Source organism: Zootoca vivipara, chromosome 3 (assembly GCF_963506605.1).
Source record: "Zootoca vivipara chromosome 3, rZooViv1.1, whole genome shotgun sequence".
NCBI lineage: Eukaryota > Metazoa > Chordata > Lepidosauria > Squamata > Lacertidae > Zootoca > Zootoca vivipara.
In genome coordinates this window covers 102,155,159-102,178,452 of record NC_083278.1, presented here as the reverse complement: position 1 = coordinate 102,178,452, position 23,294 = coordinate 102,155,159, and the positions used below count along the sequence as shown (strand labels likewise).

Below are 23,294 nucleotides of genomic sequence, written 5' to 3'. Positions count from 1 at the left end.
TGAATTCTGGGTGATGAGATGCAGAAGGGTCTCTCTATTGGAAGAGACTAGAGTTCATTCCCTGCTTTTTCCTAATTATGCTTCATCTGTTCTAGTATATACTAATGCCAACTCCAAACTCCCTATACTTGTCCTTACATAGCAAAACCCACTGGGGCACAAGCGAGAAAACCTGGCAGACTCTGAGGTATGCACATCGGGGTTTTTTATTTTAAAAAGTGGGTGAAAATACCAGTGAGAACATGGGGTGCTGACTGACTGTTGGGAGGTGAAGAGGAAAACTGAAGGGATATGATGGAGTGGCTGGAACTCTGGTAGTGGAAAAGAAACAGGTCATTATGCAGCAACATTTTGTTGCAGTTCCTTCTTTCACATTAACAATGTTTGCTTCTGTGAGAAGGCTGGCTTTTATTTAATTAGGAAAAACACACACATATAGACTGCTTAATCAGAAAAATCTCTAAGCGTTCTGAATAAAATAATTAGCATAGCTTATGAACTAACAACAACAACAACAATAGCTGCCCATGGCCACACCATCTGAACACTTTTGCTCTCTTACTGCTGCTTCTTCGGCGATCACTCGTAGCCGAGTAAGATTGTCTTCCATAAACACGGTTTTAACAATGAGTCCGTAAGTGACTGTGGAGGCCAATTCTGGATCCACACGACCTTCCACAGTGGGGACATTGGTTTCTGGGCAGGAGTTGATCACAGTGTGGATTTGCCAAGCGTGCCTTCCTCTTAGCACATTTCTCTCTTGCATCCTGAGTTTGAGTGTCTTCAAAGCCCATGGCACCTTTGGTAATGGCTGTTCTCCAATTGGAGTGCTCTCAGGCAAGTGTTTCCCAATTGTTGGTGTTTATACTACTTTTTTAAAATATAGATTTGCCTTGAGAGACAGTCTTTAAACCTCTTTTGTTTCTGATAGGACGGTATCCAGCTGAGAGTGAATTTTTCCTTTAATGTCTTCATCGGCATCCAGTGTTGGTGCATAAGCGCTTATAATAGTTCTTACTGCTACTACATTAGCTCTACAACTAGGAAATATAGGCTGGATCCAGTTATTTCAAGAGCTGCTCATCAGTTCAAGAGGTCAGATTCCTCGTTTCTGTCTGCCTTGGGCTCCATTTTTTCCTCCGCGTGTCCAATTGTGTCTGGTTGATCTCCCAGCCTTTCCAAGCAGCTGAAAAGAATACAATACCGCTCTTGTGAGCTCGCCATTAAGGGATTGCCTCTCCTGAACCACATGACTTGATGGGGGTTCGGTCTTATAAGGTCATTTGTTTTTCCGTGAAACTGCCATGTTAAACTTGCTTCGCTAAGGTACTTAATTGCTAAATGGCCGAAGCTTCTCCCCAGTCGCTCGGTCTGCTTGTACAGTGCACAAGCGTTTGCTCTGAACCAAACCTCCCTCCCTAGCACGATGATATTTGAGGATGTCCTCCGGGAGGTGAATGGCTTTGGGAGATACCAGATCCTGGTCTTCTTGATGCTTTGCATTCCCAGACTGATGATCCCCATGCACTTCCTGCTCCACAATTTCATCTCTGCCTCTCCACCTCACCACTGTGTGCTTCCAGCCTTTGCTGGCACTTCCAATCTCAGCCAGGATGAGGCCTTCTCCGTTGGCCTCCCAAGAGAGCCCGACGGGACATTTAGCCCCTGCAAGATGTTTTCTAGGCCACAGTTTCAGTTGCTGGCAAATTCTTCCTGGGAGCTGGACAACGCCTCATTGATCCTGAGCTGCCAGCATGGCTGGGTCTACGATTATTCACAATATGCATCAACCACGGCCACTGAGGTAAGCTTTCAATGTACTTCTATTGCAATGAAAGGATCCAGGTGAAAAAGAGGACGGGCCCCTGTGATGTAGCCTGGAATAGCATTAGCTTTTTTTTGCTGCTGCATCACACTGTTTCCTCATGTTAAGCTTGCGGTTTACTAAGACCCCCTTTTCACATGTACTACAAGTCAGCCAAGGGACCCAGGTGGCGCTGTGGGTTAAACCACTGAGCCTAGGGCTTGCTGATCAGAAGGTCGGCGGTTCGAATCCCTGTGATGGGGTGAGCTCCCGTTGCTCGGTCCCTGCTCCTGCCAACCTAGCAGTTCGAAAGCACATCAAAATGCAAGTAGATAAATAGGAACTGCTATAGCGGGAAGGTAAACGGCGTTTCCATGTGCTGCTCTGGTTTGCCAGAAGCGGCTTTGTCATGCTGGCCACATGACCTGGAAGCTATACGCCGGCTCCCTCGGCCAATAATGCGAGATGAGCGCGCAACCCCAGAGTCAGTCACGACTGGACCTAATGGTCAGGAGTCCCTTTACCTTTACAAGTCAGCCAAGTGTCCTCCATTTTATATTTGTGCAGCTGGTAAAACCTGACACTTGCCCCTACTGAAATTCATTTTGTTAGCTTGGGCCCTGTTCTCCAATTTGTTAAGGTCATCTTGAACCCCGATTCTTTCCTCTGCAGCATTAGCCGCCCCCTCCCAGTTTGGTGCCACTTGCAAATTGGATGAGCATTCCCCCCCCCATTCTTTCATCCAAGTTGTTTATAAAGACATTGATGAGGAACCATTAGAGAGCACTCTTTGGGCTTGGTTGGCTTCTCATGCAAACTACTCCAGCTGAAATTCCCTCTTCTGCCCAGCTATTCCTGTTTTGAATCTGGGTCACCTTAATTACAACCCATGATACTTCCTTCCAGTGGGACCTGGTGTGTGAGAAGAAAGGCTTGAACCAGGCAATTGCTACCTTTTTCTTCATTGGTGTTACTTTGGGGTCTGTACTTTTTGGCTACTTGTCTGACAGGTGAGTAGAGTTTACTTTTGGTCTTTAGTGCATGGGCAGACAGACTTCTGGCTTGTGGGATCTACTGTGGATGATGATGATGATTATCATTATTATCATCTTGAAATCCACCAACTGCAGCCAGGTAGTTTGTTGGGGTGGGTTAGGGTAAAAAGCTGCACAATTATTGGAATCGAGGAATATGTTGCCTCTGGGCACATGCTCAACCCAATATTTTGTTTTCAGTACCAGCACTGAAGGACTACAGTCCTTTCCCACACAAAAATCAACTTCTGGTGTTCATTCAAAGCTTTCTTCAACTTGGAGCCTAACTTAGATGTGTGGGGTTTTTGCCCGGAGGGGTGGAGATTATTCATTGTTGCTATTCTTAAACGAATGAGGATATTTGCTGATCTGCTGCAAATACTCAAGAGAGATGCCAGTAGATCCCTGATCCACTTTCTTCCCATCTCTGCCTCACCTGTCTCACTACCAAGTCTTAGGTAGATAAATCTTTAATTACAAGGACATATATGAATTTTCAAACTGTACAACCTTGGACAACTGCTCTCCCCCCCCCTGAGACAGACAACCTTTCCTATCTACCCTCCTAAACCCACCTCAATTGGAAGAAAATAATAATAATAATAATAATAATAATAATAATAATAATAATAATAATAATAATAATTAATAATATATTTATACCCTGCCATTCTAGCTGGGTTTCCCCAGCCACTCTGGGCGGCTTCCAACCGAATATTAAAAACAGTACAGCATCAAACATTAAAAACTTCCCTAAACAGGGCCGCCTTCAGTTGTCTTCTAAAAGTAAAATAGCTGCTTATTGCCTTGACATCTGCTGGGAGGGCGTTCCACAGGGTGGGTGCCACTACTGAGAAGGCCCTCTGTCTGGTTCCCTGTAACCTCACTTCTCGCAATGAGGGAACTGCCAGAAGGCCCTTGGTGCTGGATCTCAGTGTCCGGGCTGAATGATGGGGGTGGAGACACTCCTTCAGGTATACTGGATCGAGGCCATTTAGGGGTTTAAAGGTTAGCACCAACACTTTGAATTGTGCTTGGAAACGTACTGGGAGCCAGTGTAGATCTCTCAGGACCCGTGTTATGTGGTTCTGGTGGCCACTCCCAGTCACTAGTCTAGCTGCCGCATTCTGGATTAATTGCAGTTTCCGGGTCACCTTCAAAGGTAGCCCCACGGAGAGCGCATTGCAGTAGAAAACTTGGTGGGCACTGGGATGTATGGTGGGGGAGACATCATGGCGCCCTTGAGTACTGTTCAGAACTCCACCAGCCCCTGAACACCTCTGCCATACATCTAAATAAAATACTGTCTCTTTGCAGATCTACAGTATTTCCCACTCAGTTTCTTCCCCCTCCTAATTCATTTCCTATGCCAATCCCACTCAAAACTGATATTCCCTTCACTTAATCCAATTTCTTCCCTTACAGACATGCTAACCACTCAGGTTCCCTCCTCCAAAGAAAGGTTTCCCCTGGTTGTCTCACCTCACAGAGTTAAGCCAGGCCTCTCCTTTCGTTTTTGAAGTTTGAGCTCTCTCTGTGGGTCCCTACCCATGGTGGCTCCAGATTTCTGGGGCCAGGCATGACTCCGGTCCAGCTTTCCACCAAAGAGGATGGACTCTGAGGAAGCAAAGTGCCATTTTGAAAAAAATATTAATGAGAATATTAATAATGCCCTTGTTCCATGAAGAAAGAAGACTGTGATCTTCCAGCATCATCTGTGGAGTCAGGCCAGGAGTGGAAATCTGGAAAAGTAATTCACACTTTCACTGGTGCTGCATGCAGCCTTAGAACCTCTTGATTAGGTCCTGAACATCGTATTAAAGGGAGACAGGAGGGGGCAGACAGTAGGATCAATGCATGTTGGATATATATTTATCTGTGCTAAAAATCAATGCACATTGATTGTTGCTGTACTTCAGTGCGCAGCGTGCACTGAATAAAAGAGCTAAAGCCGACTAGAGGCCATTAATAACACTATTTTTTCCTGAAGTGCCAGAACTCACCATGAACGCCTCCCTCGTTCTCTTATAAATGCCACTGGCGCCTACCTGAGAGGTGCCGAAACTGAATTCCAGTGAGTTTCGGCTGATAAAAAAACCCCGGTACCATCTCCTATTTCTTCAGAGAATTGGAAGTGGCATTAATGGGTACTAGCCACGATCATTTGATCCTGCACCGAGGAATAAAGTGTAGAAACGATCTGAGAGGACTCCTGTTCTCACAGCCTGCTTGTGGGATGAGCCCTGTGTGCAACAGGAGGTGGGCAAGATAGGCCTCCGACAAGATTCTTCTTATGTAAAAAGGTAAAGGTAAAGGGACCCTGTAACCATGTACAAAGGAGGCATTGAGGCCTGAGTTGTGCACCCTCATCTTTATCTCTGGGTTTTGTAGGTTTTTTGTACTACTGTATTTCAAAAAGCTCAAATCCTCTCTGTCAAGGAACAGCAGTGGGATCAACATAAAAAAAGGTAACAAAAGCTGCGGCATGCATGACATTGCACATTTGTCTTCCAGCAATACTTGTTCCCGCTCTTCCCCCAAAGAATCCTGGGAAATGTAGTTTGTTAAGGGTGCCGAGAGGGTTCCTCACAGAGATATAATTTCCAGAGTCCCTGGGAGAGGGGTTGGTTCTTAAGTCACTCTAGTGGCTTCTGTAGTGACCTCTGCTTCAGAGTATCTGAAGAAGTGTGTATACACACGAAAGCTCATACCTAGAAAGCTTTTACTTAGTTGGTCTTTAAGGTGCTACTGGAATTGTTTTTTAAAAAAATGGGGGGAAGATTCTTTTAAAGACTGTCTTAAGACAAAAAGACTTTCTTATGGGAGTTCTTTTTGGATCATCTTTCAATAATTTTTTTTTATCATTCATCTTGTTATTTATTATGACTCTTTTAACAAAGTTTACCAGCTATGGCAAACTGGGGAAGTCTTCCTGGTTCTTTGTGAGATAAACCATCTCTTTCTTTCTTTCTTTCTTTCGACACTTGTCCAAATACATACAAAAATTAATACCCATCTTTCTATAATATTCTGAAATACTTAGTCTAAAAAAATTACAAATTAAAAAAGAAATAAAGGAAGAAAGGAAAAAGAGAGAAAAGAATAAAGAATAAAGAATAAAGAAAGATGAAAAGACATTTGGTTCTCTGTCCTGCAGCTAAACATAGTATTGACTCATTAACACCCAGCCATAAACCAGTATTTTTTCAATCTTCAAATCCAAAGATTACAAGTTCATTTTCTCTTTCATGCAAAACATCCATAAGAAGTTTCCAGTCTTGAATAAATGTCAATATTGATTTTTCTCTAACTGGACATGTTAACTTTGCAACTCCAATAGTTTTATCAGCCATTTCTTTATAGTAGGTAGAGCTGTATATTTCCATCTTTGTGTATATAACAATCTCGCAACTGTAATCATATATTGGAGTGATCTTAATGAAGTCTCTCTCTCTCTCTCTCTCTCTCTCTCTCTCTCTCTCTCTCTCTCTCTCTCTCTCTCTCTCTCCACACACACGCACACACACACACACAGAGAGAGAGAGAGAGAGAGAGAGAGAGAGAGAGAGAGAGAGAGAGAAGAATACTTTGTCATATGGAAATTGCCATTTCGGATGACTTGCGATGCGCTCATTTATCCACAAGAAGTCACTGTTAGCTTGTATTGAGAAGGATGGAGCGGGTGAGATATTAATGCTCAAAAGACAGCAAGGAAACATTTCCTTCTTTTGCCCCTTATGCTATCAACACATATAAAGAAATCCCTCTAGCAAATGATGGCCCTAGTCATTTCTCCCCCTGTCTTTCTGGGTGGGGGTGGGGGTTGAGCTGATTTGGAGAAGGGGAGGGAAGCGAGAAGGGAAAACACCTGTGCCACTTCCCCAGAAACGCAAAGGTATCCATGGGCCTGGGAAGGCTGTCAACCCCTGTGTGAGGCGAAGGCAAGCTTAGATGCTGTGAATGACGTGGGAGAGAGATGCCTTACCTGGCGAGGCAATTCTTCTGGCATTTTGACTGGGACGAAAATGGGCGCTGCTGCTCTTCTTTTGGCTTCCTAGGTTTGGCCGGAGGCGGATGCTCCTGCTCTCTTTCCTTTCCACGATGATCTTTGGGGCCCTGGCTGCGTTTTCAGAGTCTTACCTGATGTTCAGCATCACGAGGTCGCTCTGTGGGATGGGACTCACGGGCGTGTCCATCATCTCCTTGATATTAGGTGAGAAGTTCTGAGATGAGAGGTGATTTGATATGAAAGGATGTCATATGGAGGAGGGAGAAAGATTGTTTTCTGCTGCTCCAGAGAAGCGGACACGGAGCAATGGATTCAAACTACAAGAAAGAAGATTCCACCTAAACATCAGGAAGAACTTCCTGACAGTAAGAGCTGTTCGACAGTGGAAATTGCTGCCAAGGAGTGTGGTGGAGTCTCCTTCTTTGGAGGTCTTTAAGCAGAGGCTTGACAGCCATATGTCAAGAATGCTTTGATGGTGTTTCCTGCTTGGCAGGGGGTTGGACTGGATGGCCCTTGTGGTCTCTTCCAACTCTATGATTCTATGATTTCTTTCCATTTCAGGCCAGGTGCTGTTGTGACGTGGGGTTTGTGATTTCAGCTCTCTTGACATAATATGCTGGAGGCAGTTCTCTAGTAACAGCTCTTTATTAAAGTGAACAAGACTGACTGTGAGGGCAGGAAGGCTACATTTATAGGGACAGGGGACTAGCTAGGAAGGGATACATTTTGGAGGGAATAATATCAAGCAATCACAGTGCTGCCTTTTGGAGGGAACCAATAAGACAGAGGATCCAAATACAGCAGCTTAAATGAACCAATAGTAGCTGTACCCTCTGGAACCAAAAGGCAGTAACTTTATCCTAATGCAAATACAGACAATAATAATACAGATATAAAATCCTTTGACTCAATACACAACACCCCTCCCCCCCTAGTGAGCACAGCAGACGTAATCCCTCAGGTACTGTGGGGTCCTACAACTTCTACTTGATCTCCTGACAACAGGTGTTGCAGGTTCTGGATTGGGTGTTACCTGTGGTGGAGGGGCTGCTATAGGGGTTTCGTCAGGAACAGATGGAGTCCCAGACATCTCAGGGTCCCCTACCTGTACCTCGTCATCCTGAGGACTAGCAGACCCTGGTTCATTTGCTGAAGCCCCTGGTGACTGCACCTCTGGGCCATCTTCACTCTGGTCTTGCAGCTGTGCGTCATTAGCCAGGGATGAATTATCTGACTCCTCCCTGCTGAGTGCCCGGCGCCTCAGCTGATCTATATGTCTCTTCCAAACTTGCCCATTTTCCAAGGTCACATAATAGGACACAGGTCCACTAGCCCGGGTGATCACACCGGCCACCCACCGCGGACCTCGTGAATAGTTCCTCACCCAGACCAAATCTTCAGGGGCGAGATACCTTGTTGTGTCAGTCTCAGCCTGGGGGGTTGCTCTTGAATTACGGTTTGGCATTTTATCTGGGTGGACATAATCCAGCACCGTTACCAGTCTTCTACCTAAGAGCAGCTCGGCTGGCGACTTGCCCGTCGCAGTACACGGCGTCGCATGCTGCAAAAATAACATTCGTGCAATGCGAGCCGACCAGTTACCCTCCATTAAGCGCGCAATAGATTCTTTGGCTGTTCTTACCATGCGCTCAGCCTGCCCATTGGAGGATGGGTGAAAGGGCGCGGATGTGACCCCTCTTATGAAGTTATCAGCCAAGAATGCCCTGAATTCTTGGGATACAAAAGCTGTCCCATTATCTGATACAATGGTCTCAGGTAACCCGTGGGTTGCAAACAGCTGCCTCAACACCTTGATTACAGCAGCTGATGCCATGCTAGGGACCATCGCAACTTCTAACCATTTGGAATATGCATCAACGATAACCAAAAAGACCTTCCCTTGGAATGGCCCAGCAAAATCTATGTGCAGCCGGCTCCAGGGAGTCCTGGACTGCTCCCACCAGTGGACTGGTGCTCTGGCCACTTCTGGCCGCACCTCTTGGCATGCCTTGCATGTTCGTACCCATTGTTCTATGTTCTGGTCCATTCCAGGCCACCACACATAACATCGGGCTAGCGACTTCATCCTGACCATTCCCGGGTGTCCCATGTGAAGCGTCTCAAGAACCCTGTTTCTCAGTGGTGCTGGGATGATCACCCTATCTCCCCATAGGAGACAACCCTTATGCATGGACAATTCGTGCTGCCTTGTCGCATAAGGCCTGAATTTTTCTTCATACGGACCACCTGGCCACCCCCTCCCCACCCAAGTGAGCACACGGGAGAGAACAGCATCTTTCCTCGTTTTCTCAGCTATATCAGTAGCTGTTACAGAAGCCCCCGGAAGTGTTTCTAGCATCATAATGTGCTCCGCTGGAGCAGGATCCTCATTGCTCCCGCCAGGAAGGGGCAATCGACTCAGCGCATCAGCGTGGCACAACTGTTTCCCCGGCACATGGGTCAAGGTGTACTGGAACCCATTCAGGAATATTGACCAACGCAACATTCTGGGGGAGAGAATTTGTGGCGTTTGTTTGTTTGGGTTGAACAACCCTAACAGTGGTTTGTGGTCCGTTTCAATGGAGAAATGGCGACCGTACAAATAATCATAGAACCTTTTGATTCCTGACACAATTGCTAGTGCCTCTTTATCAATTTGAGCATAGTTGCGCTCCGTGGGTGACAACGTACGGGAATAGAAAGAGATGGGCTTTTCCGACCCATCCGGTTCCCTATGACTCAGCACAGCCCCCAGGCCGTATTGAGAGGCATCACATGCCAGGACCAGCGGTTTCGACTCATCATAATGAGCAAGGACGCTCCTGCTACTCAGCATTTCTCGCAAGGAGTCAAAAGCCTTCTGCTGCCCCCGCCCCCATCGCCACACATTTTTTTTCTGCAAAAGTCTATGTAATGGTTCAGCTACCGAAGCTTTCTGGGGTAAGAACGAATGATAAAAGTTAATAAGTCCCAGGAATGACTGCAACTCCGTCTTGTTCTGTGGTCGTGGTGCCTCAATGATGGCCTTAATCTTAGCATCTGTGGGGTGGATGCCTGATGCATCAATTTTAAACCCCAAGAAATCCACAGTTGGCACCCCAAAACTGCATTTTTGTTTTTTCAGTTGCAACCCCACCTCCTTGAACTTGAGCAACACTGCACGGACACGCACAACCAGTTCCTGTGGGTCTTTTCCAGCAATCAAAACGTCATCAAAAAATGGCAAGACCCCCGGCAGACCTCTTAACAGGCGTTCCATGAGCCCTTGAAAAATCCCTGGGGCCACACAAACTCCGAACTGTAATCTGTTAACTCTGAACGCCCCTTTATGTGTGACAATAGTCTGTGCTTCCGCTGATTGTGGGGTTACTGGCAGCTGTTGGTAAGCTTGTGCCAGGTCAATTTTGGCGAACACCTTGCCCCCAGCCAGTTTAGCCAACAGATGTGATATGACTGGAATGGGGTATGAGTTTCCCCTGAGTGCCTTATTGATAGTACATTTGTAATCTGCACATATCCTGACTTCCCCATTTGCTTTAAGGGGTGTGACGATTGGAGTCTCCCACTTAGCAGAGTCCACGGGTGAGAGAACTCCCTGCTTGACCAATTTATCCAGCTCTGCCTCGATCTTGGGTTGCAGTGCAAATGGCACTCGCCTTGGTTTGAGTCGGATTGGGGCCACCCCGGGATCCAACTCGAAGTCAACTGGGGGCCCTTTATAACAACCCAGTTTTCCATTAAAGAGACCAGCAAATTCCTTGCATAATGCCTCGCTCATCTCAGGGCAGGTTTGGATTGAATTTAGCCCTGAGATACTCAGTCCCAGGGCAGGGAACCAGTCAGTGCCCAGGAGACTGGGGCGACTGCCCTTCGCAATCACCAGTTTGAGTACAGCCTGTTTGTCCCGGAACTGTACTCTCACGGCACACATTCCCATAACATGGATGCGGCCTGCTGAGTACGACTGCAAGGTTGCCGGGAAGGGCTCCAGAGGGGGCAACTTACCCCTGGGGAAGAATGTCTTCGCGGTCTGGTCCGACACGATGGTGAATGCAGATCCGGAGTCCACCTCCATGTCGCACTGCTGACCCTCAATCTTCACCTTGACGTGTGCCTTGCCTTGCGCTGGAAACTGCACGGCCCTCCCGTTGATCTCTGTTACGTAGTGGCAGTCCTTTAGAAAACGAGGTGCTGTGGGCGGTCTGCGATGCTCCAGTCTAGGTGCTCCTGTTGCTCCCGACACCGCCGATCTACAGACCCTGGCGATGTGACCCGTCTTTCCGCACGTCCGGCACATAGCATCCCTGAAACGACAACTCTTCCGCTCATGGTTTCCGCCACAACCTGGGCAACTGCCTCGGCGATCTTTGTGCGCTGTGCAGGCCTGACGCACCAACTCGACCCCACGGACTGGGCTCTGGCTCGGAGTAGCCTCTAGCTCGTCCATGGCATGCGCAACTTCTATCTGTGGCTTAGTGGCCTTGCGACTGGCATCAAGCTCCTCTCTTTCATAATTCTCCGTGGCGGTGGCCTCCTTCAAGGCTGAAGCAAGGGTAACCTCTTCTTTAGCCACGATGCGTCTTCTGGCTTTCTTGCTGCTCAGACCACCAATAAACCGATCCAGGAGAGTCTCTTCCAGATTTTGGAAGCCGCAGTGCTGAGCGAGCTTCCGGAGTTCAGCCAGAAATGTGGATACAGACTCCCCAGCACGCTGCTGCCTCTTATGGAACTCCATCCGCCGGGCCATCTTGGTCTCAGTAGGCGCCAAGTGGCTCGTTAGGCAGGCAAGAATATCTTTGAGAGATGTCTCACTCAGCTTCGCTGGAGCAAGTAATGCCTTGGCCAGCTTGAAGGTCTCGGGCCCACAGTAGCTCAGGAATGTAGCCCTTCTTTTGCTGGCATCGGTGATCCCTTGAGCCACTGCAAAGAACTCGAAGCGTTCGACGTAGTCTTCCCAGGTATGGGGCTCTGATGGCTGGAAGGGCTCCAATACCCTTGGACTCTCCATTGTCCTAGCGGGCAGGGTCGTCTTCTCAGCTGGCCAGTGAGTCTTGTTCTCAGCTGCAATCCGGACTCTGAGGCAGGGTTGTGTTTAACCGCTCCTCAGCATTCCGGATCCCACCTTCGTCGCCAGTTGTTGTGACGTGGGGTTTGTGATTTCAGCTCTCTTGACATAATATGCTGGAGGCAGTTCTCTAGTAACAGCTCTTTATTAAAGTGAACAAGACTGACTGTGAGGGCAGGAAGGCTACATTTATAGGGACAGGGGACTAGCTAGGAAGGGATACATTTTGGAGGGAATAATATCAAGCAATCACAGTGCTGCCTTTTGGAGGGAACCAATAAGACAGAGGATCCAAATACAGCAGCTTAAATGAACCAATAGTAGCTGTACCCTCTGGAACCAAAAGGCAGTAACTTTATCCTAATGCAAATACAGACAATAATAATACAGATATAAAATCCTTTGACTCAATACACAACAGGTGCCTCCGCATGCTGGCGCTTCAGGTGGGAATAGCGATCGTGGGCACCCTCTTTCTCTCTGGCCCCATCTAAACCTTACATTTAAAGCAAGTACCACAGCACTTGAAACAGCCGTGGCTTCTCCTACGGAATCCTGGGAAATGCTGCTTTTTCTGAGAGTTGCTAGGGAAGCCCTGTTCCCCTCACAGGGCTAGAGTTCCCTCGGGAGAGGGGTCAATGGTCAAACCACTCTTAGAAGAGTTGCTTTATGGCTGTCTTCCTTTTGCGAAGATTACTAACTGCAGCAAACTTCTGTCCTCACCCTCTGCAATCTGTTGCATCTGACCAGGATAGCATCCCCTGGGTGGCAAAAAGGGATTATCCCTCCACAGATTTGGGATATGGAAAGGTCTTTGATCATAGGGGGGGGAGTAGGGTGGCTTTGCCCCTCTTCTTGCCCCACCCTAACGTTGAGCAGGGATAATAATAATAATAATAATAATAATAATAATAATAATAATTTATCTATACCCCGCCCATCTGGCTGGGTTTCCCCAGCCACTCTGGGCGGCTTCCAACAGAAATATTAAAATACACTGATTTCTTAAAGATTAAAAGCTTCCCTAAACAGGGCTGCCTTCAGATGTCCTCTAAAAGTCTGGGAGTGCAGTTTGGGCTGCTGAGTCATTGCAGCTAGAGTTGTGGATTGATGGCAGGCACCCCCAAACTTTGGCCCTCCAGATGTTTTGGACTACAATTCCCATCTTCCCCGACCACTGGTCCTGTTAGCTAGGGACCATGGGAGTTGTAGGCCAAAACATCTGGAGGGCCGCAGTTTGGGGATGCCTGATTTATGGGGTTGACTGTGATTGTGTTGTGTTGAAGGTGAACTGAGTCCAAACGTTGAGAGCTGCTGCTGTATATTAACTTCCAGCTGTAGAATGGACTGACATCAAGCACCGCACCTTCTGCGGCACCATCAGCGGCATTTCCTGGTCTCTTGGGTACATGCTTTTGGCACTCGTGGCCTACCTGATTCGGACGTGGCGTTGGCTCCTGTTGGCTGTCACCTCTCCCTGCCTCCTCAGCATCATCATTTGGTGGTGAGTGACTGTGGAACTCCTCTGTTATGTATTCAGCGGTCTGTGTTTGCCTGAGCTTGAGTCTGGACTAAGGATTCGGGGCTCCTGCGTTCTGATTCGATACATGATGTCCAATCACAGAACATTCAGGATTTGGGCCTCTGCCATTGGCCCTTGAACTCTTAGTTGTGATTCGCAGCTTGGAAGTTTAGGCAGCCAATCACGTAGGGAATGGGAGTGGTCCAGGCGTTCAGGAATGTATATAAGCAGTTGCTTTGCCCCTGTTTCTCAGTTTTGTAGTTCAATGAAGGTTCTTGCTGTTATCACTGCATCTTGCCTCGTGGGAACCCACCTACCTTACCTTCCAAGTTCCGGACTGCAGAATACGGGACCGGCAGCTATTTGACACCGGAAGTTGCGTCGATGTAACTTCCGGTGTCGCTTTGCCCTTCTATGGGCACCCAAAATGGCCGTTGCCAGCTTCGAAAATCGCTTGTGCGCATGTCAGGAAGTGCTCCGACGCAACTTCTGGTGTCGCTCCGCCCATCTATGGGCACCAAAATGGCCGCCGCCAACACCGGAAGTGACGTCTATGCACTTCCGGACATGTGTAGATGCGGCTTTTGAAGCTGGCGGCAGCCATTTTTGGTGCCCATAGAAGGGCAAATCGGAAAGAAAAAAATGGCCGCCGGCAGGAGAAAATAACGGAGAAAAACGGGAGACGAAGTGATACGGGGGACCACTGGGAAAAGGTAAGTAAAAAAGGGGTTTTCCCGGGGGAAACGGGAGACTTGGCAGCTATGCCACCTACACTTCATCCTCCAAACCGTAATATTCACCAAGGACTTTGAAAGGTTTCCTGCACACCCAACCATATTTTGTCAGCTACGCCCTTTCTCCAACTTCCCACGGTTCCTCTTTCTTGTATTCTTTACCTCTTCTTCCCAGTACCTTTGAGAACCAAAGTGTCGATGCCACTCACCGTATCTTGCCTTGACTGCCCGCAGGAGCTCCCAGGGGCAGGAGTGTGTGCAAAGAGATGATGTTTTCCTCATCTGCAGCAATCCCAGATGCACCAACCCTGCTTGATCTCCAAAACGCCTTATCTGTCCCTTGCCAGGTGGCTCCCAGAATCTGCCCGGTGGCTCTTGACAAAGAAGGAGGTGGAGGCAGCGCACGGCTATCTTTCCAGATGTGCCAAAGTCAATGGCAAGAAAGAGTTCGACTCCAAGATAACTCCAGATGTGAGTGCGAGGGGTCTTGCAGCACCTCAGGTGCTGTGATGGACCTCTAGAAAACAACCACGACGCGTGAGACCCGCAACAAAATGATGTGGTGTGGAGTGTTTCCTGCTCATGGTTCCAAAAAGCCAGCCAATCTAGTACTTCATTATCTCTCTTTTCCTGTCTTCCATGTTTGCCTTCCAACAGGTGGGCTCAGTGGTAGAGCACTTGCTTACCATGCAACAAGGCTCCAGGTTCAATCCCAGACATCTCCAGGTCGGGCTGAGACCCTGGAGAGCTGAAGCCTGCTTGTGTAGGCCATACTAATCAATTTTTATATATCGTATTTTCCTGTGTATAAGACTAGGTTTTCCCTCTAAAAATAATGTCAAAAAATTAGGGGGCATCTTATACTCTGGGCCACCTCCCCCCATATTCTTAAATCTGAGTCCCCCAAAATAGGGGGCATCTTATGCATGGGGGCATCTTATAGACGGAAAAATACAGTATTGTAGCCCACTCTTCATTGAGTGTTTCCGGTCCTAGAGCTGATAACCAAGTCATAAAAACAAACAGCAAAAAGCGATACATCAAATTACAAAATCATATAAACAAGTTCAACCAACAACAATTTGACCCTTCCATCACCGAGGTGGACCAATAGTGTAAGGAGTCTTCCCAAGCTCCCACAGCCAGCCTTCTGTACCTGTCAAATGCTCAAAACTCTGTAAGATAGCTCAGTTTGGGATCCCTCCCTCCCCCCCTCCCTCCCTCCCTCCCTCCCTCCCTCCCTCAAAATTTATTTTCATACTTCTGTAGGCTTTTGGGGGGGTGTCTTTGAAGCATGCTGACAATCTCCCTCATGTGCACAGATGGTACCATCTTGGCTACATAATCATAGAATCATAGAATTGTAGAGTTGGAGGGGAGCCAAAGGGTCTAGCCCAGGGGTAGTAGGCAACCTCAGGCCAGTGGGCCGGATGCAGCCCAATCGCCTTTTCAATCAGGCCCATGGACGGTCTGGGGATCAGCATGTTTTTACATGAGTAGAATGTGTCCTTTTCTTTAAAATGCATCTGCGTTATTTGTATGGCCTGCCTAGTGTTTCTACATGAGTAGAATGTGTGCTTTTATTTAAAATGCATCTCTGGGTTATTTGTTGGGCATAGGAATTCGTTCATTTCCCCCCCCCCTCAAAATATAGTCCGGCCCACCGCATGGTTTGAGGGACGGTGGACCGGCCCACAGCTGAAAAAGGTTGCTGACCCCTGGTCTAGCCCAACCCCCTGCATCCATCCTAGGAGAATGAGTTCCTCTCTGATGTCATTACAGGATCTAGCCTTTGCAAAACAGCACTGAGGGGCATTTTCTCTCTTCCTTTGCGGTGAATGTAGGTCCTGCGGAGGACACTGACCATAGAGGAGTCGAAGACCTATTTCTACTGGCACCTGGTGAAGACCCCCAAGCTGAGGAAGACCACCTTGTGTTCTGTGGTCGTATGGTATGAACATAAACTGATGACTGTGCTTATTTCCCGACTTTGAAAGAGATGGAATCCGTTTTCTTTCCTGGAAGGCGTTGCATTTAATTGTGGTGGGAATTAGGATGCAGAACAACATTTTCTTTAGACAGGCTTTCCTATGTTGGATTATTTTTTTTAAAGTCATATTAGATGTTTATTGTCTTCCTTGGGCGAGTGTGCAATTTTTTTACATCAAAGGAGGAATGCAAACCATCGTATTGCTGTGCTTTCTCCGTTGTCATCCTATATTTTTCAAATGCTAGTTTGCAGTGATTTATGAAACTCCCACCACAAATGGAGGACAGTTCCTTCAGATGTCATCTCGCCTTGTAATGCTACCTCAACTGGGAATGGCTAATTCTAAATGACTGTTGACATTGTTGGTGGCTGTGTGCAATCCTGACTCTCTGGAGCTTTACAACCCCAATGGAACTGGTCTTTCCCCTGCACACACACACACACACACACACACACACACACACACACACACACACACACCTGAGCAGTGAGCCTGGGGAAACTAACAAGTTTTGGACAGGAGTTTGTTGTGTGTGTTTTCCGCTGTTTGCAATTCCATTTAATTTGCGTAGCCCAGGTAGCATTATTCCAGTCCTCCCCCTCCCCGTAAAGTCGCATAAATCTGATAAATGAGGGGAAATTGGGCTCCGAACTGCTGTACTCAACTTATTTGTTTTGGTGTTTGGGGGCATTGCACAAAGCAATAACCCAGGACTAGACAGGATTGCTCTCTCTACACATCAGCTGATGTGTAGAGAGAGCAATCCTGCTTAGCAATGGACAGGTGCACAAGGGAACTCTGTGTACCTGAGCCCAGTACAAAGCAGGGTCCCTCCCTCGCCTCTGCACTCACACATTGAGGGAGAGTGACCCTGCTGAATCCTGCAGGGAGTTCATTTGCACACTCAAACTGAGCAAGATTTGGACTGGTGGGCAGGACACCTGTCAATCACGTGATGCCGTAATGGCATCACGCGATTGACCACCCACTGCCGATCAACTTTGGCTTGCAAGGGCTGATCCTGATATTCCTCCCGGTAGTTGCTGAACCTAAGTCGGCTCTGTTTTCCTTGCAGGTTTGGTGTGGCGTTCACCTATTACGGCATCAGTTTAAACATCAGCGGTTTCAGCTTGGATCCGTACGTGACACATTTTATCTTTGGGGCCATTGAGATTCCTGCCAAAGTCAGTGTGTATGTTGTCTTGGACCGCATCGGCCGCAGGCATTGCCAGGCATGGACTCTGATTGGGACGGGAGGCATGATTGCTCTGAATGCAGCCATCCCTGCAGGTGAGAGGATCATCTGGCCAGTTCTGCAGCTTCACTGAGCACCCTCCTAGTCATTACATGAGCTGCAGCAGCATCAGTTGCCTCCCGGGACTCCTCCAGAAGATGCTGAGGAGCCACCCTTGATTTCTTTGCAGAAAGATTGTGCAGAGGTGGTACTCTTTTTGTGCGTATTCCTCCCGGTTTGACACTGAGGTCCAGCTCAGAGGGCCTTCTGGCAGTTCCCTCAGTGAGGTTACAGGGAACCAGGCAGAGGGCCTTTTCGGTAGTGGCGCCCGCCCTGTGGAACGCCCTCCCATCAGATGTCAAGGAAATAAACAACTATCTGACTTTTAGAAGACGTCTGAAGGCAGCCCTGTTTGGGGAAGTTTTGAATGTTTAATGCTGTATCGTGTTTTTAATATTCGATTGGGAGCCGCCCAGAGTGGCTGGGGAAACCCAGCCAGATGCGTAGGGTACAAATAATTAAACATTATTATTATTATTATTATTATTATTATTATTATTATTATTATTAGTCTTCCCATCCATTTATCCTCATCCTACACCTTTCAGTACATTTCCCTAACTCCAAAAAGTCTTCCCCCCCTTTTTTTTTAAAAAAGTGGATCTGTTGCCAGAACATCAAAGTGTTGCACAAACCTGCATTTCCAGTCTGCACTTAAATCTCCAGGCCTCCAATTTCTTCCTCCCTCAGAGCAAGGGCATCTCCGATCGGCGGTGGCCATCTTGGGCAAGGGATTCTCCGAAGCTTCTTTCACCACCGTCTTCCTCTACACAGCTGAACTTTTCCCAACGGTGGTCAGGTAAGTGGCTTGGGCTCCAATCAGACCCACTGGTGGTTTCCCCCCCAAAAAAACCCATTGATATCCAGTGACTTCCCTTCTTCCCTTTCCATGGTTCATTTTCTATCTCTCCCATTCCTGCATTTCTAATCCTATAACCATTCAAGTCAGTGTTGCATTTTTACACCATTCAAACATTAATTACGCTGTTGAATTTATCTTAATGCTGCCAGCATTTTCAGTTGTGTACAGTTATTTTCCACATATTCAATAAATGTTTTCTGCTTCTCTTTAAATATATGTTCTTCTTGCTCTCTTATTCTATGGGTTAAACCTGCAAGTTCTGCATATTCTAACATATTCCATTGCCAATCTTCTTTTTCTGGGACCTCGCTCATTTTCCATTTTGTGGGTAACGAAACTCGGGCCACTGTTGTTGCATACATAAATAGGCTTTTCTAACACCTAGGAATTTCTCTCTGGGCTATTTCCAATACAAATGACTCTGGTCTTTGGGGGAAGGTAATTTTAAACATTTTTTTCAACTCATTCCCCAATATTCTTTTACCTTTTTACATGTCCACCACATATGAAAAAGGTCCCCTCCCTTTCATTACATTTCCAACGCATATCTGATTGTACTTTATATATCCTAGCCAACCTGCTCGGAGTTAGGTATCATATCACTTTTCCAGAGTTTCTCCCAGAGGTTTAAATCTATATTGTGTCCTATATCCATTGCCCAGTGTGTCATTGAAGCGTTGACTAGCTTGTCTCCCCTCCCCCATTCTAATAGAAGGTTATATATTCTAGACAAAGGTTTATCCTTTTTTTGTAATAGTTCTTTTTCAAATTGTGAGCTTTGGTCCAAAATCCCCTCTTTTTTTGTCTGACATGAATATATCATGTACCTGATGATGATGTAATCAGTCTGTAACTTGGCTCCTTAAGTTTTCCATAGGTTTCAGTCTGGATTCCCTCCCTGTAAAGTCTAGCAAATCCCTGTATGCCACCCATTGTCTATCCATATTAACCCTCTTAATTGAAATTGCTTCAACAGGAAATAACCATAAGGGTGTTTTTCTTTCCAGCAAATTTTTCTCCCAAACTCTGTTAATAAAACTCCTATAAATTTTAGCTTTCCCATACCAAAGACATGCATGCCAGTCAAATTTTAAATCATGGCCTGAAATGTATGCATTATCCATTATCCAATACAATCCATTCTTTTAACCAACACAAACAAGCTGCCTCATAATACAATTGCAGATCTGGCAGGGCAAAGCCTCCTTTTCCTTTTATATCTATCAAAATGTTATGTTTAATTCTAGGCTCTCCTTCCTGCCAGATAAATTTAGAAACACCCACCTTCCACATAAGGCAAAATCTTTGGGGGGTTGGGTTCTGAGGCTACATTTCCCAAATCATCTTCAAAAGAACGAAACACAGACCCATGCTTGATTTGTGCTGGAATCCAAGGCTGTGACTAAAGGAGAAGCAAGATCTGTTGGGGTGTGAATGCTGTCCGCCCTTCCATCTTAGACTCAGGTTGTACACATGTGCAAATAAAGCCATATATCCTAAAGGCACCACAGTCTCCACTGACCCTCATTCCAAGGAAACCAAACCCTGGGGAAGTGCCTAGAACCACTGGAACCTCTCACTGCTCAGAAGATTGGGATGGTGTGTAACAGTTTGATGGATTTGTCTCTAATTGAAATTGCTTTGTGTTCCCTTTGCAGGCAGAGTGGTGTTGGCTGCTGTTCATTCATGGCGCGGTTGGCCAGCTCCATAGCTCCTCTGATCATGCTGCTAGATGACACCTGGAGATACCTGCCTCCCTTGATATTCAGTGTGGTGGCACTGGTGTCTGGGACGGTGGCCTTTCTGCTAACAGAGACAACCAACATCCAGTTGCCAGAGACTATCGAAGATGTGGAAGATGGCAGGTGAGTGACGTAGACACACAGGGCACATCGCCTGAATAAGCTTTCCACTTCAAAAGGGGAAGCAGTCAGATATCAGCTGGTTTCCTCCCCCCCCCCCGGTTCCTCCAGACTGTCAGTATTTTGAGGGAGGGACTCCGGTGCATGTCGAGTACTTAGACTTGCACCATGACACTGGGTTAAAGTCCTTTGCCATTTTAGCATAGCAAGTTAACAACAGCAGTGGACTTTTTGCGATTTGGAAAGTAATGTACTGCAAAAGGTGGGACGAAAGAAGGATTAATGGGAAGACATATAAACACCGTAGAAGCAAGTCGGGGTGGGAGCTCATTGACGCTGACCTAACCCGCAAACAAATCAGAAGAAATACTCAACACAGATTGGGCTATAACCTCCAAGGAAGCTTTGTGCAAGCAAATCAGGGTGAATGCTCAGTGATCAGGCCATCTGGAGGAAACCCTAGGTGTAGATCTAGGCTGCATCTACACGCCGTGTATTTAAAGCGCATTTCCTCGCTCAAAGAATCATGGGAACTGTAGTTTATGCTCCTGTAAATTAGAGCCCTGTGCAAGATAAACTACAGCTCCCGGTATCCCAGCTCCCATATCTGAAGAAGTGTGCATGCACACGAAAGCTTATAGCAGGCTTCCTCAAACTCGGCCCTCCAGATGTTTTTGGCCTACACCTACAACTCCTATTTGATCCCTAGCTAGCAGGACCAGTGGTCATGGATGATGGGAATTGTAGTCTCAAAAGATCTAGAGGGCCGAGTTTGAGGATGCCTGGCTTATACCAAGAACAAACTTAGTTGGTCTCCAAGGTGCAACTGGACAATACACACACACACACACACACACACACACACACACACACACACACGACTGCGTCAGACCAACACGGCTCCCTACCTGAATACAGCTCCCAGGATTCTTTGGGGGGCAGACGTCCTGTTCTTTAAATGCATGGTATTCATGCAGCCCAAGTACATTTCTGAACGCAATTCTGGTGCTCTCCATTAAAAAATCCCCCTCCCCCGAACCAAACCTGGTATCTTGAAGAATGCTTTTCCTTCTACCCACCTGTATTGAGGTCATTTTGAGAGTCTCTCTGCCAGGCAAGAGTCTTCATCCGAGGCAAGACAGGTGGTGACCAGAGAGAGGGTCTTCTTGACTGCAGAGCCTCCTTTGTGAAAAATATTTCCCCAGAAAGGTTTGCCTGGTGCGAACAGTCGTATCTGGAGATATATAGCCTCTGGATAGCCACATGAGGGGGCAGGTGATGGAGTCATTGAGGTGCAAAGGGAGGTGGAAGGAAGGTGCTTGGCAGGCAGAACGAGCAGGGGTAGCAGCCCCTAGTCATTAATACATCCATAAGGCATTTTCTAATCAGAAAACCTAATTCGCATTTGATGCCGAATATTCAGATATGCACTCTGCCGTAAGTGAGCAAGCACGACAAATCTGTACGGGAGGCGAAAAAGACAGAGGCGTATTTGTGAGATCTTAGTGCAGGGGTCCCCGAACTAAGGCCCGGGGGCCGGATGCGGCCCAATTGCCTTCTAAATCCGGCCCGCGGATGGTCCAGGAATCAGCATGTTTTTACATGAGTAGAATGTGTTCTTTTATTTAAAATGCATCTCTGGGTTATTTGTGGGGCATAGGAATTCATTCATTTTTGTCCCCAAAATATAGTCCGGCCCCCCACAAGGTCTGAGGGACAGTGGACCGGCCCCCTGCTGAAAAAGTTTGCTGACCCCTGTCTTAGTGCCTTCAGACCTCAGGGACCAGAGCAGAGCTTTATTTATCTCTCGCTTGTCTTCAGAAACAAAAAGGCATTGGGAACCCAAGTACACGGACAAGGCATGGATGGAGCAATCCCTCTTGGGCTGATGAGTCAAACCGGCACAGATGCTCCCCTCTCTCAGCAACAGGAAGCCAGCACTGAGTGCAACGGGAAACAACACTGTAACAAGACATTGCTGGCCAACGGAATAGACGCTGCTGGATGCTCGGAAAAAGTCTGATATAATGGGAACTGGCTGCTAATTGGAGCTGAAATCCAATAAGAGGATAACACTGTCGTGAAGTTAAATGCCACTGTATGGCATTTTAGTTTGTTTCAGTTTTCAGAGAGGGCTGAATCTGATATACTGACCCTATTTGCTGTCATGCACAATGAAATAAAGCGTTTGGGTTATATTGTGCCTGCTAGACAGGGGAGCTTGTGTGTGCGTTTGTGAAAAGGAAGAGGGTAAAACCCCCAATAAATTTAGAAGCACTGACTCCCAAGGCTTCCTCCTCATTTGCTGCTTAGTTGTTGAGACTCCGCGATAACTTATGAGATTTGTAGGTTTACCTCGTTTGGGAGCTGCTTTTTGTGGTCCAGATAGATGTAAATATTACGTGTTAGTGCTATTTTTTTAAAAAAAATCACATTGAAAGAAGTTCACTTTCCATTTATCGCAATTAAAAGTGCTAGTCTTGGCCTAAAAAAAGGTGAAGGATCCCTAACAGTTAAGTCCAGTCACAGACGACTCTGGGGTTGCGTCGCTCATCTCGCTTTACAGGCCAAGGGAGCCGGCGTTTGTCCACAGACAGTTTTTCTGGGTCATGTGGTCAGCATGACTAAGCTGCTTCTGGCGCAACGGAACACCGAAACCAGAGCAGCGCACAGAAACGCCGTTTACCTTCCCTCCGGAGCGGTACCTATTTATCTACTTGCACTTTTGGGCATGCTTTTGAACTGCTAGGTTGGCAGGAGCTGGGACCGAGCAACAGGAGCTCACCCCATTGTGGGGATTCGAACCGCCGATCTTCTGATTGGCAAGCCCAAGAGACTCAGTGGTTTAGACCACAGCGCCACCCCGGCAAGAAAAGCTGCCTGAGTAGTGGGATCATTAGCTGAGGTTTTCTGCAGGTGCCCCCACCATCCAGAGGCACAGCCTCCTCTGCTGTGGCACCCAGCTTATAGAACATGCTTTGCAAACATGCTTATATAGTGCCCCTCCTGTGTGTAGTATAGTTGTTTAGAGAGTCAGACCAGGACTGAGGAGACACAGATCCAATTCCCCTCGCAGCCACAAAGCCCCCTGGGTGACTTTGAGCCAAGCCCTGTCCC

The 23,294-nt window shown here is 47.1% G+C and overlaps 1 protein-coding gene across 1 annotated transcript; it reads left to right on the top strand.

The window, feature by feature from the left end:
* The first annotated feature begins 1,426 nt into the window (after window positions 1-1,426).
* Window positions 1,427-22,343, top strand: LOC118082724 (solute carrier family 22 member 7-like). Its single transcript, XM_060273050.1, has 10 exons — window positions 1,427-1,804; window positions 2,711-2,814; window positions 6,897-7,051; window positions 13,248-13,416; window positions 14,516-14,639; window positions 16,013-16,119; window positions 17,235-17,449; window positions 18,144-18,252; window positions 19,974-20,180; window positions 21,999-22,343. Exons 1-10 carry the CDS (start codon window positions 1,427-1,429, stop codon window positions 22,198-22,200), a joined length of 1,770 nt encoding a protein of 589 aa, XP_060129033.1. The 3' UTR covers window positions 22,201-22,343.
* Window positions 22,344-23,294: the final 951 nt, after the last annotated feature.

Coding starts and splice junctions, on each gene's coding strand:
- LOC118082724 (XM_060273050.1), top strand. CDS start 1,427: ATGATATTTGAGGATGTCCTCCGGGAGGTGAATGGCTTTGGGAGATAC. Junction 7,052..13,247: donor CATCATCTCCTTGATATTAG/GTGAGAAGTTCT, acceptor ATTAACTTCCAG/CTGTAGAATGGACTGACATC. Junction 20,181..21,998: donor GAAGATGTGGAAGATGGCAG/GTGAGTGACGTA, acceptor GCTTGTCTTCAG/AAACAAAAAGGCATTGGGAA.